Raw genomic sequence first — 12,030 nt, 5'->3', positions numbered from 1 at the left:
GGCGGAGCCCAGGCCAAGGCCCCCCCGCCCCTCCACACCTCAGCCTACCCCCCTGGGTCGAGTCCCTTCCCCGCAACCTCCGCTCCGCACTTAGTAAGTCCCGTCTACACCGGAGCAGGATCTGGCTCACTGGAGAAAACTTGGCCTCCACGAATCTGACCAACGGAAGCACAACTAGGCATTTTTTCCCCCTTTTTAGTCTCATATTAATTTATGTGTCAGAATGCACACAAGTAAGCTCTCCCCTCTTTGTGCATCTCAACGCGGGGCTGTGGGATGAATCTTCGGAGACTGCAGGCTCCGCATCGGACACCTTGCCAGAGCCGAGGAACTGCAAGGGGAAGAGGACAGGCAGGGCTGGGACAGCCTGCGGACAGATCTGAACACAGCACAGCGCGGGGCCGTCCAAGGGCATGCCACCGGAGGTCGTGTGAGACTTTAAAAAACCCTGTTGTTATTTGTTTGCTTTTTAAATGATCGGTCACAAGACTGAAGTAAACAAAAAACAAAAAACATAAACCCCACAGTTCTCCCAAGTGTATGCTTATCAGATGGTCATTTTGTTTCTGCTGTCCTCAGTTTTGCTCTCGGAATGCAGGTGTGAAGTCACCGGATACAGGACTCCCCTTGAAGCCGGAGAGTGATGCCTACAGAACCCCGAAGGTGGTCTCCCTTTCTGGAACTTCACCGATGGCTCTCTGCCTGCCCCACAGCTGATACGGGGCACTTAAAACTGTGTGTGACAAGGCTCTCTCCTCTGACTCCACCAGAGAGGACTTAACCGTGCCTTTACCCAATTCCAATCCCTGAGCAGCGTCTTCACCAAAATAACAACGGCTAATATTTATCGAAAGCTTATTATTTGCCAGGCATTGAGCTAAATCCTTTACCCGCACTATTTCGTTTTCAATCCCCAGCACTCTAGTCAACAGCTGTGGTCTGATAAAGACCACAGCAAAGGGGCGTGCTGGCTCCAGACCAGCTGCTTCTCACACTCCGTTTTCCACATTGAACAAGATCAAGTTATCCTGTGAACTTCCTACTTAACACAGCATCTTCTCTCAAACACACAGCAACCCCCCTGGGTCTGGAAACATCTGCCACAGTTGCGTAACATCAGCAACCAGCTACCTCTCTTTTTAAGAATGGTTTGTTACTGGGACCCAAGAGCACTTTCCTAAAATATCTCTAATGAATTATAATTTGTCTGCCTGTACGGAAGCTTTTGAGCTCCTGGAGGGCAAGGACCACCCATCTGACTCCACTTGATAACCTCAGCAGAGTGCCTGGCACATTAGCGATGTCCAATAAATGTGTGTGAAATCAAGGGCTGAAAAGGTGAGCTGAATAACCCCCCATAATTCGGTATGCTTCAACATATGGCTTAGTTTTCTAAAACGAGCAGCCTGGGACACAAGGATAGAAGCTTCCCCACTCTGAATTTGTTGAAGTGCATCTCGGGTAACACCTCCAGGCAGCAGATCTGGTTCTGGTACTGGCCCCTGTCACCGGTTGGCTGAAATTCTCCTGGTCATCGGCATGAGGGTGCCATTTTGCTGTGTCTCCAGGGCCGTGTAATGCTTTCTGGAGGCTATTACAAAGGCAAAGGATTTGGGATATGTATGAGACCTCATTTCAAGGAAGCCCCAGGAAGATGAACAGTAGAGATTACATCATTGGGCTTGCTGAAATGACGAGGCTGTAATCCCCACACGTGTGTATGATCTGGCCCCAACCTCTCGGTCCAGCTTCGTCTTGCACCATCCTAGTTCATCAGGTCTGAAAATGCATCACGCTCCTTTCCACCTCAGGGCCTTTGCACATGCTGTTACCATGGTCAGGAATGTTCTTCCTCTTCCTGTTTGCTGGTTAGCATCTACTTATCTTTCAGCTCTTAGTTCAGGTAAGAACTGAAGCCTCCGCCCTTAACCTGTGTCCCTGATATATGCTGTCACAGTAGCTCAAAGCTTTATTTTATAGCACTTACCAGTTTTTATGACCTATTTGTGATTAATTAAGGTCTCTCTCCTCCACTGTAAACAAGGATTCAGTCTGCTTTGCTCACTGTTGTCTCCCCAGCGGCCAGCAAAGCAGTGTTTACTGTGTGCTCAAATTATTTTGTTTTGTTAGATGTCCTAAGTGTGCATTTGGCTGAGAACCCAGAAATCATCCTTTACAGGACTGATTAATGTGCCCTCCTCATTTGATAAACTCCTCTCAAAGACCACTCTGGTTTTTAACCTACCTTGCCTGCTGTGATTAATGTGTCTGGTTTCTTAGTCTGGACCAACCTTACCCCATGGAGCCTCTCAATTCCATGCTTTTCTACTACAACTTTTTAGGTAAAACTGTTATTAGTGTTTACATATTATCTTGAATCAGACTTTCTTTTGGGGTATTTCTATTTTTGTTTAGATCTGCCCACAAATTCTAAAAGTACCCTTACACCAGTCTCTTTTTCTTTTTTCAGATTTTTATTTATTTTTGAGAGACAGCCAGAGCAAGCACGAGTGGCAGAGGGGCAGAGAGGGAGGGAGAAAGAGAATCCCAAGCAGGCTCCACGCCGTCAGCACAGACCCGACCCCCGCCCCCCCCCCCGCCGCCCCACCGCCCAATGTGTGGCTCGAACTCACAAGCTATGAGATCATGACTTAAATTCAAGAGCTGGATGCTAAACCCACTAGCCACCCAGGGGCCCCCACACCAGTCTCTTCTGATAGAAGGCTGAGATAACTTCTGGCAGGCAGATTGTATTACCATTTATTTGCCTCCTCTTAAGATGATAGAATGTTGATGACAAAATCAGGATGCTCAAATCTGGTCTGATCTCACAACTCTTTCAAACATACTGAGGCTGAGTCTCCCTAACAGAAACTGCTCACATATCTAAATAACTTAGGTTGAGACAGAGAAGTAGATGATAATATTAAGATTTCCCATTTTGGGGTTATACGTGCTGTAATTCACAATAACATGGTGGGGTAAGATAGGAACTGTAGATATTATAACCCTAGGAGCTCAAGTACATTTAGCTACAGAATAAGTTTTGACTTTTTTTTTTCTTCAAATTCTACAGTTCCCTGAAATCTTCCTACTTACTAGCATCTCGCCAGTGTTCTCTTTCTCTTTTCACTGGGCAAGTGACGTGTAGCCATGAACCTAGCGTTAAGAGGAGAAATTTTCATAGTTTGTTTCTCAGGCTGGAAATCAGCCTCCCCAGGGACATTTTAGGTTTCCAACAGCTCAGAATCAACTGTACCTTTCTCAGACTCGCTCTGCACAGACCGGCCGGCCATGCCTGCAGGAGAAAGCAAGCATTTATAAAGAACTTCGGCAGAACCTCACCCAATTTCTCTTTTCAGCACCCTAATTAAAAAGGCTACATGGGGTGGCTCCTCCACTCTCACGAAAATCATCTCTGAAGTAGCACTGAAACCTTTCAACAAAGGGGCATTTATACAGCACAATGGAACCTTGATAACTGCAATGCTTAAGAAAACTACATTCCCACTCCCGAGGAAATTCACTTGCCAGGCTGGGTCTTAAGCGACTACCCTTCCTTATTTCACTCCTGTATAATACAAAGAAACCCAAGAGAGTTATTTTTCTTATTAAAAATATTTTTTATTGGCTGAAGCTGATCGATTCTCTTCTTCAGAAGGGATAGAAATGCACATTAGTATATTCTTTAAAAAATTAAATTACAAGTTAAAAGGGAAGTGTTTTTAGTCTTTAATGATAAAGAAAAAAAAACGCATATAAAACTTGATCTTCCAGTGAGCCTTTGTTTGTATGAGTAGATGGGACTTACTACAGACCCAGACACGATGGGGCTCTGTTCAGCTTGGGGAAAGACGGGCCTCGATTGTCAGTAACTGATGAGATACTTTCCAGTTAAAAATATGTTCTATCATATCATTTTATGTCTATTTTACACAGCGAAGTCCAGAGCAAAAGCCACGAAAGAGGAGGAGACTATTTCTCATATATTTGCAGCTGTCTCTGATAAGCTGTTGGTTGTAGTTTAAATGCATGCACAGGTTTTTTAAAAATCAGAGAGTGAAAACAGCACTTTATATGCAGGGGTTCTCGATTTGATGTTCACGCTTTTAAAGAGCTTCTCTAGTACTTAATTCTGGTCTGCATCTTTACAGAGAAGTCTTTTTCTCTGTGAGCATAATATACATAATTGTGTATACAGACAATACACAATAAGGTCTAATCGCTTACACATAAAACAATATTTCTTCAACATGAAAACGGTCAACTTGAAAAGCAATAAAATACAGATGTTGAAAAACTAACTTTCAGTTTCTGCTTCCCTTTGGTATTAAGTGTTGCTTACAAAGGATTACAATCCTCTTTTTGTTTTCAAGGTTAAGCATTAGGTATTGATGTCTGCTTCCTGCCTTCCAAAGTTGGAAAATCGGCTTCTGCAGGAAGGAAACAGAGTGAATAAAATCAAGTCAAGGAGAGCGGTGGGCAGTGTGTTCTAATTCACAGTCTCTAAAAAATTAACTATATACATCCTGATTTTTGTCTACCTAAGGCCGTGCAAAATACCATAAGTCTTACAGCTTCTCAGCAAAGAGAGAGAAAGAGAACAGGAGACAGGGAATAGCTACCTGCGTTTAGTTCTTGCTTACACTGAAAGCATCTGAAATGATTATGTCTTTTAACTTCTCAGACTGGATTCTGAAGAAACTTTGCATATGAAATGTAGGTTTAACAGAAGGAAACAGATCAAGAAAGTGCAAACTACACCAATTAGCCTTTTTTCGCAAGATTTTTTCTTTTTATTTATTTTTTTGTTTATTTATTTATTTTGAGAGACAGACAATCCCAAGCAGACTCTGCACCCCGATGAGGCGCTGGAACTCATGAACCATGAGATCATGACCTGCGTGAAACCAAGAGTTGGACACTTAACTGACTGACCCACCCAGGCACCCCTGAAGATTTTATTTTTAAGTCGTCTCTACACCCAACATGCGGCTCGAACTCACAACCCCGAGATCTCGAATGTACACTCCATGGCCTGAGCCAGCTAGGTGCTCCAGTCAATGAACCTTTTTATAAAATTGAAACCCCATGAAAAGATTTCTTTCCAGACAGATATCCAGATGAAAGGCTAAAATGTTAATTTAGATTTGATTTTGAAAGCTATCTGTATTCATTTCCTTATATTTAAAATTCTAGGTATTGAGAACAAGAACTTTTTGATCTGCATTTCTCATACAAATTACTGACATTTTACTGATTAAATTTAGAAGGTATGTACAAATAGGTCAAACAAGAGAAAGGATTACAGGTCAAACAAATGCATGGCCTTGACTCTACATTATCAACGTTCCCAAGTTACTTATTAAATATCAATGGAGATATAAAGGGAGATAAACAAAAGTGACTTACCTCTGACCACAGTGAATACTGAAGTTGACTTTTGTTTTCTTCAGTTAGTAAGGAGGGTATTTTTTTGAGCTGACTCTTCTGAGACTTCTAAGTTCTATAAAACAACTTCTAAATTAGTACCCAGGAGAGAAAAACTGGACAGTGCTTAAGACAATACACAAATATAGCAGAAATGCCTTTAAAAGACCTAAGGAATTAATGAAATACAATGAAGTAATTTCAAACAACAAGCATCCATCCAGCAAAGAGGTACTGATTTCCTATTCATGTGTGGGGCCCTTTCGTCTCTAATTGCCTAGTTGGAAGGCTCTGTTTGCTTTACCATGTACGTTATGCCTTAAACTCTGGCAATCAGCTAATACCCAGATATAACTGTCTCTTTGTCAGCCTTAATATGGACTATGTCATGAGCCCCTAATGATGACAAGGGTCATCAATAAGAATCGACAATTGTAAGTGCCACTGTTAATTATAAGTACTTACTGAGGGCTTGGTTAGTTAGCATTGTTAGCTGTTCTGGGAGATTTTTTTTTTAATGTTTATTATTTATGTATTTATTTTTAATGTTTATTCATTTCTGAGAGAGAGAGACAGAGCATGAGCAGGGGAGGGGCAGAGAGAGAGGGAGACACAGGATCCGAAGCAGGCTCCAGGCTCTGAGCTGTCAGCACAGAGCCCGGACACGGGGCTCGAACTCACGGACTGTGAGATCCTGACCTGAGCCGAAGTCAGATGCTTAACCGACTGAGCCATCCAGGTGCCCCTTGTTTATTTTGAGAGAGAGAAAGAGAGCATGTGCACACGAGTGGGAGAGGGGCAGAGACAGAAGAGAGAGAATCCCAAGCAGGCTTCACGTCAGTGCAGAGCCCGATGCGGGGCTCTATCTCCTGAACCAGAACCGAAATCGAGTTGGATGCTTGATCGACTGAGCCACCCAGGCGCCCCTGGGAGATCTATTTTTTAAAAGGCGAAAAAGAAGGAAAGAGAAGGATGATACCTGGAAAGACAGCGGTAGACACAGCTGGTGGACTTCAGGGTGCAGGGAAAGCCTGCCTCCTCAGCCTCTTCCTCCTCCCCAGGGGGCCTGCATTTGAGCCAGGCTGAGGCTCTTCTCAGTGCTCCCAGACCTCCGGGCTTTAATCATTCCACTTCCTCTCTGCTCAAACAGCCTTCCTATGTATTCTACCATCTGATGTATTTTATTTCATTCCTTTAAAAACATTCTTCTGAAAGGGAGCTGCAGGCTTTCCCAGCCTGCCACAAAAACAGGTCAAGAACCCCGACAGGACCGACAGTCTTGAGCTAGCAATGAGGATGTCGGGTCCCCTGTACTCGTCAAAAGTCCAAATTCAGTTTCAGGCTGAGTCCCTCCCTGTTTCCACCCCTCAACTAAGTAGGAAGCCTGCTGTGGGGCAAGGTGATGTGGTCAGCTATGCTGTGTTTTACTCTTTCTTTTCTCTCTCTTTAAATCATTGGGGCTTTTAAAAAATAGTCAATAGGGGCCCCTGGGTGGCTCAGTCGGTGGAGCATCTGACTTCGGCTCAGGCCACGATCTCATGGTCCGTGAGTTTGAGCCCCGCGTCAGGCTCTGTGCTCATAGCTCAGCCTGGAGCCTGCTTTGGATTCTGTGTTTCCCTCTCTCTCTCTGCTCCTCCCCTGTTCATGCTCTGTCTCTCTCTGTCTCAAAAATAAATAAAAATAAATAAATAAATAAATAAATAAATAAAAATAAAAAATAGTTAATACATTCAAATACGATAAAAAGAATATATATTCTTTTTTTTAATGTTTATTTATTTTTGAGAGAGGGAGAGAGAGGGAGAGACAGAGCGCACACGTGGGCAAGGGAGGGGCAGAGAGAGAATCCCAAGCAGGTTCCATACTGCCAGCCCAGAGCCTGCCCCAGGGCTCGAACTCATGAACCATGAGATCGTGACCTATGCCGAACCAAGAGTCGGATGCTCAACTGAGCCACCCAGGCGCCCCCAAAATAATATATATTCTTATCCCCATCCCTTTGGGTACATGTGAAAAATAACATATGAGCCTTTCAGTATCTTGCTTCTTTTCACTTAATAATATATCCCATAAGTATGTCCACATCTGAGCTCTTCCTCACTCTGTTTTATGGCTAAGCAATATTCCAGTGTGGACACACCATCGCTACTCCCTGAGTTCCTTTTTGCTGGACACTCGGAATTGTTTCCAAACTTTTGCTATTACAAAGCAATGCTGCAGGGGTGTCTGGGTGGCTCAGTCGGTTAAGTGTCCAACTCTCGATTTCGGCTCAGGTCGTGATCTCACACTGCACGGGTTCGAGCCCCGAGGGGGGCTCCGTGCCAGGCTCTGTGCCGACAGTGCAGAGCCTGCTTGGGATTCTCTCTCTCTCCCTCTTTCCTTGCCCCTCTCCTGCTTGTGTGCACTCTCTCTCTCAAGATAAATGAACTTTAAATTTTTTTTTTATTTTAATGTTTATTTATTCTTGAGACAGAGAGAGATAGAGCATGAGCGGGGGAGGGTCAGAGAGAGGGAGACACAGAATCTGAAGCAGACTCCAGGCTCCGAGCTGTCGGCACAGAGCCCGACGCGGGGCTCGAACTCACGGACGGTGAGATCATGACCTGAGCCGAGGTTGGACGCTCAACCGACTGAGCCACCCAGGCACCCCAAGATAAATGAACTTTAAAAAAAAAAAAAAAGCAGTGCTGTAATGTAAAACTTGTACATAGGCCACTTTATACACATGTGGATGTACTGGTAGGAGAGATTCCCAAAGCAACACTACTGTGTCAAAGGCTCAGTTCTGCAATTTTGAGTAAATGGTGCCAAGTTCCCTGCCAGAAGGTTTGAATCACTTTGTGCTCCCCCAGCAATGTCTAAGAATGTGTTTGAGAAAAAGGCTTTGAAATAAGACCCTTGTTCTCTGCAACAGATGCCCCAAAATGGTGACGCAGACAGGCTGCTCAGAATTTTACCCTGCTTCCTTATTGCAAAAATTAAGACTTTTTACAAATTGGGGAGCCTGGGTGGCTCAGTCAGTTGGGCATCCGACTCTTGATTTCCACTCAGGTCATGGGGTTGAGCTCTGAGTCGGTCTCCAAGCTGCCAGCTCAGAGCCCACTTGGGATTCTCTCTCTGCCATTCTCTCTCTCTCTCTCTCTCTCTCTCAAAATCAATAAACTTAAAAGATTCTCTCTTTCTCTGTCCCTCTGCCCTCTCCCCCGCTCACACATTCTCTAAAATTAATTTAAAAACAAAGAATTTTTACAAATCATTTGCTTTTTTCTATAACTATCCAGTTCCAAGGACCAGAGGGATGGAATTTGTAAAGCATGTTGCCAAGTATATTTCTGTGAATTACACTGTTTTTTAATGTTTCCAGAATTAGTTAATAACCTTCCAGAAAATTTATTACATCTGAAGGCAATACTTTTTCCAACTAATTCCAAACGATTATCTGATTCTAGCTATGGAATGTTAAGCGAGAGAATTAATCACTTTTCCTCACCTGTAAGATGAAAGGTTGAGATTACACCCTCTTCTAGGTCTTTCTAGCTCCAAAATTCTCTTAAACCAAGTTTTCACCAACCTCAAGCGGCTTTAGCGTTTTTTTCATTCTCTAGCTGAGGTTACTGTTTTGTCTTTTTCTTTTTTTTGAATTTTTTAACATTTATTATTTTTGAGAGAGAGAGAGACAGCACAAGTGGGGAAGGAGCAGAGAGAGAGGGAGACACAGAATCTGAAGCAGGCTCCAGGCTCTGAGCTGTCAGCACAGAGCCCGACACAGGGCTCGAACTCATGAGCTGTGAGATCATGACCTGAGCCGAAGTCAGACGCTTGACCGACTGAGCCACCCACGCACCCCTGTTTTGTCTTTTTTCTGATCATGTCCATTCCAGGTATTTATTTACTGAGCGTCCTCTAGCAGGTACTGTGTGTGCTACAACTAGGAATGCCAAAATGAGTATGAGGGGCTCCCGAAGGTGCTCACAGAGGAGGGGAGGACATGTATGTAATCTGCTATCCTGCACTGTGACCTGTGCTCTCATGGAGATACATATATGGACACATACATACAAAGCCCTGCTATGAGGACAAAAGCGAGGGAGCTATCGATTATATCTTAGATAGGAATTTGACATAAAACCCTCCAGAAGAGGGGCACCTGCGTGGCTCAGTTGGTTAAGCGTCTGACTCTTGGTTTTGGCTCAGGTCATGATCTCACAGTTCATGGGTTCGAGTCTCACGTCAGGCTCCATGCTGGCAGTGTGGAGCCTGCTTGGGATTCTCTCTCTCTCTCTCTCTCTCTCTCTCTCTCTCTCTTTCTCCTTCTCTCTCTCTCTCCCCTTCTCTCTTTGCCTGCTCACTCACTCTCTCTGTCTCAAAATAAATAAACTTAAAAAAAAAAAACAACCCTACAGAAGAGGTTAGGAGCCTGAGGCCATGAGAATGACTAGGAGTCGGCCAGGTAGATTATACTGAAAGACAGTTCTGCTCAAACACTTGTTTTGAAAATATGAATTTGTTCCAACACAGCCGATATATTAGGGAGCAATTTGGGCCTAATGTGAAGTTTGCATTTATTTACCTGAAATTTTGTCCATGAGAAACGCTAGGTAAATTGTACCCAGTTGCCTGAGCCATGGCGTGCCGGAATACAGACACACACCTGCACCCCTCAAACATCCACTGCCCTCCCCCAGTTTCCCCGTGTGTGTTAAAAGCCACCCCATCCACATCTGCTGCTATAACTTCCCAGCCAAGTACCTTCTTCCCTCATCCCAGTGAATCATAAGCTGCCACCTCCCCAACACCCAATTCCACACGCAAACTTCAGGTCTTTCTCAAGATAAAGTGCCATATTGCTTACAGGACTTATCTATTTCTTAACGACTTAACATGTATAAAAACTGTCCTACCGGGGTGCCTGGGTGGCTCAGTCAGTTAAGCGTCTGACTTCAGCTCAGGTCATGATTTCGTGGTTTGTGGGTTCAAGCCCCACATCGGGCTCTGTGCTGACAGCTCGGAGCCTGGAGCCTGCTTCAGATTCTGTCTCCGTCTCTCTCTGCCCCTCCCCTGCTCATGCTCTGTCTCTCTCTCTCTCCCTCTCTCTCAAAAATTAAAATAAACATTAAAATTGTTTTTAAATATATGCACTCTTTATTTTTTAAGTTTCATTTAAATAATGTCTATACCCAACAAAGGGCTCAAACTCACAACCCAAGATCAAGAGTCTCAGGTTCTTCCAAATGAGCCAGCCAGGTGCCCCAAGACTCTTTTTTTTTTTCTTTTAAAGTAAGCTCTAGGCCCAATATGGGGCTTGAACTCACAACCCCAAGATCAGGAATCCAGGCGCCCCTTTTCTATAGTAAAGGATTAAATGATACGATCCAGTCGCAGGCCTAATATTCTGTAATTCTGAGCCAGTGCTAAGTATAAAGGGTATCTCAAGATACCTGTAATGACTGTAATGTGATCTGAAACCATTTGTGATCTCTACTAGGAACAAAGTCATAGGTATTATGTACTCCTATGACTTGTTTCCTATGTCCAGAATTGAAGGAAGTGCTAAATTTCAATCAGAGGTTAATTAAAATAAGCTTATGTGTGTTTTTATTCACATCAAAGTTTATGGATCCCCTGAATTCTATTCAACAAACTCTGGTTAAAAATCTCTGCCTTGGGGCGCCTGGGTGGCGCAGTCGGTTAAGCGTCCGACTTCAGCCAGGTCACGATCTCGCGGTCCGTGAGTTCGAGCCCCGCGTCAGGCTCTGGGCTGATGGCTCGGAGCCTGGAGCCTGTTTCCAATTCTGTGTCTCCCTCTCTCTCTGCCCCTCCCCCGTTCATGCTCTGTCTCTCTCTGTCCCAAAAATAAATAAAAAACGTTGAAAAAAAAAAATTTAAAAAAAAAAAAAATCTCTGCCTAACAAATCCATAGAGAAAAAAAAAGGAGATCGATAATTAGCCACCAGGGGCTAGGGGAGAGGGAAGGGGGAGTGACTGCTAATGGGTACGGGCTTTCTTTGGGGATGATGAAAATGTTCGAAATTAGATTATGGTGACAGTCGCACACTTTGTAAAATACACTAAAACCACTGGATTGTACACTTCACATAGAAGAACGTGATGGTATATACATTATATCTCAGTAAAGCTGTTTAAAAAAACCCTTACGAATACTTAAAAATACTTTCTGCCCCAATGTAAAATAAATTGCTTCACTAATGCTTCAAAGAATCTGTCAAGAAAAAAAATCTTTCTTCCCAGAAAACACCACAAAGTCCATTAAGGTTTCTACTTTGAAAAGCTTATGTGGCATACATGTAGATATTCTTTTAAAAATCACTTTTTTTGGAGCCCATTCTTCTTTTTTTTAATGTTTGTTTATTTTGAGAGAGACAGCGTGCATGAGCAGGACAGGGACAGAGAGAGAGGAGAGAGAGAGAATATCCCAAGCAGGCTCTGCGCTGTGAGCACAGAGCCGAGGCAGGGCTTGAACTCAAGGTTATGAGATCATAACCTGAGCTGAAATCGAGAGTTGGACGTTTAACCGACTGAGCCCCCCAGGTGCCCTGGAGCCCATTATTCTTTCAGGCAATCTTTGTAACTACCTGTTGA

General features: G+C 43.8%; 1 protein-coding gene across 10 annotated transcripts in view; it reads right to left on the bottom strand.

The window, feature by feature from the left end:
* Positions 1-3,708: 3,708 nt before the first annotated feature.
* Positions 3,709-12,030, bottom strand: part of CCDC62 (coiled-coil domain containing 62) — a 46,022-nt gene continuing 37,700 nt past the window's right edge. For all 10 annotated transcript variants that reach the window (XM_058691376.1, XM_058691373.1, XM_058691382.1 and 7 more), the window contains 2 exons: positions 5,413-5,506; positions 3,709-4,433 (listed from right to left, as the gene is read on the bottom strand). In XM_058691376.1, coding sequence (XP_058547359.1) covers positions 5,453-5,506 — 54 coding nt within the window. In that variant the 3' untranslated portion in view covers positions 3,709-4,433; positions 5,413-5,452. The remainder of the gene's footprint in view (positions 4,434-5,412; positions 5,507-12,030) is intronic.

The sequence above is a fragment of the Neofelis nebulosa genome, chromosome 11 (assembly GCF_028018385.1).
Source record: "Neofelis nebulosa isolate mNeoNeb1 chromosome 11, mNeoNeb1.pri, whole genome shotgun sequence".
NCBI lineage: Eukaryota > Metazoa > Chordata > Mammalia > Carnivora > Felidae > Neofelis > Neofelis nebulosa.
This window is presented reverse-complemented; position numbering and strand designations above follow the sequence as displayed.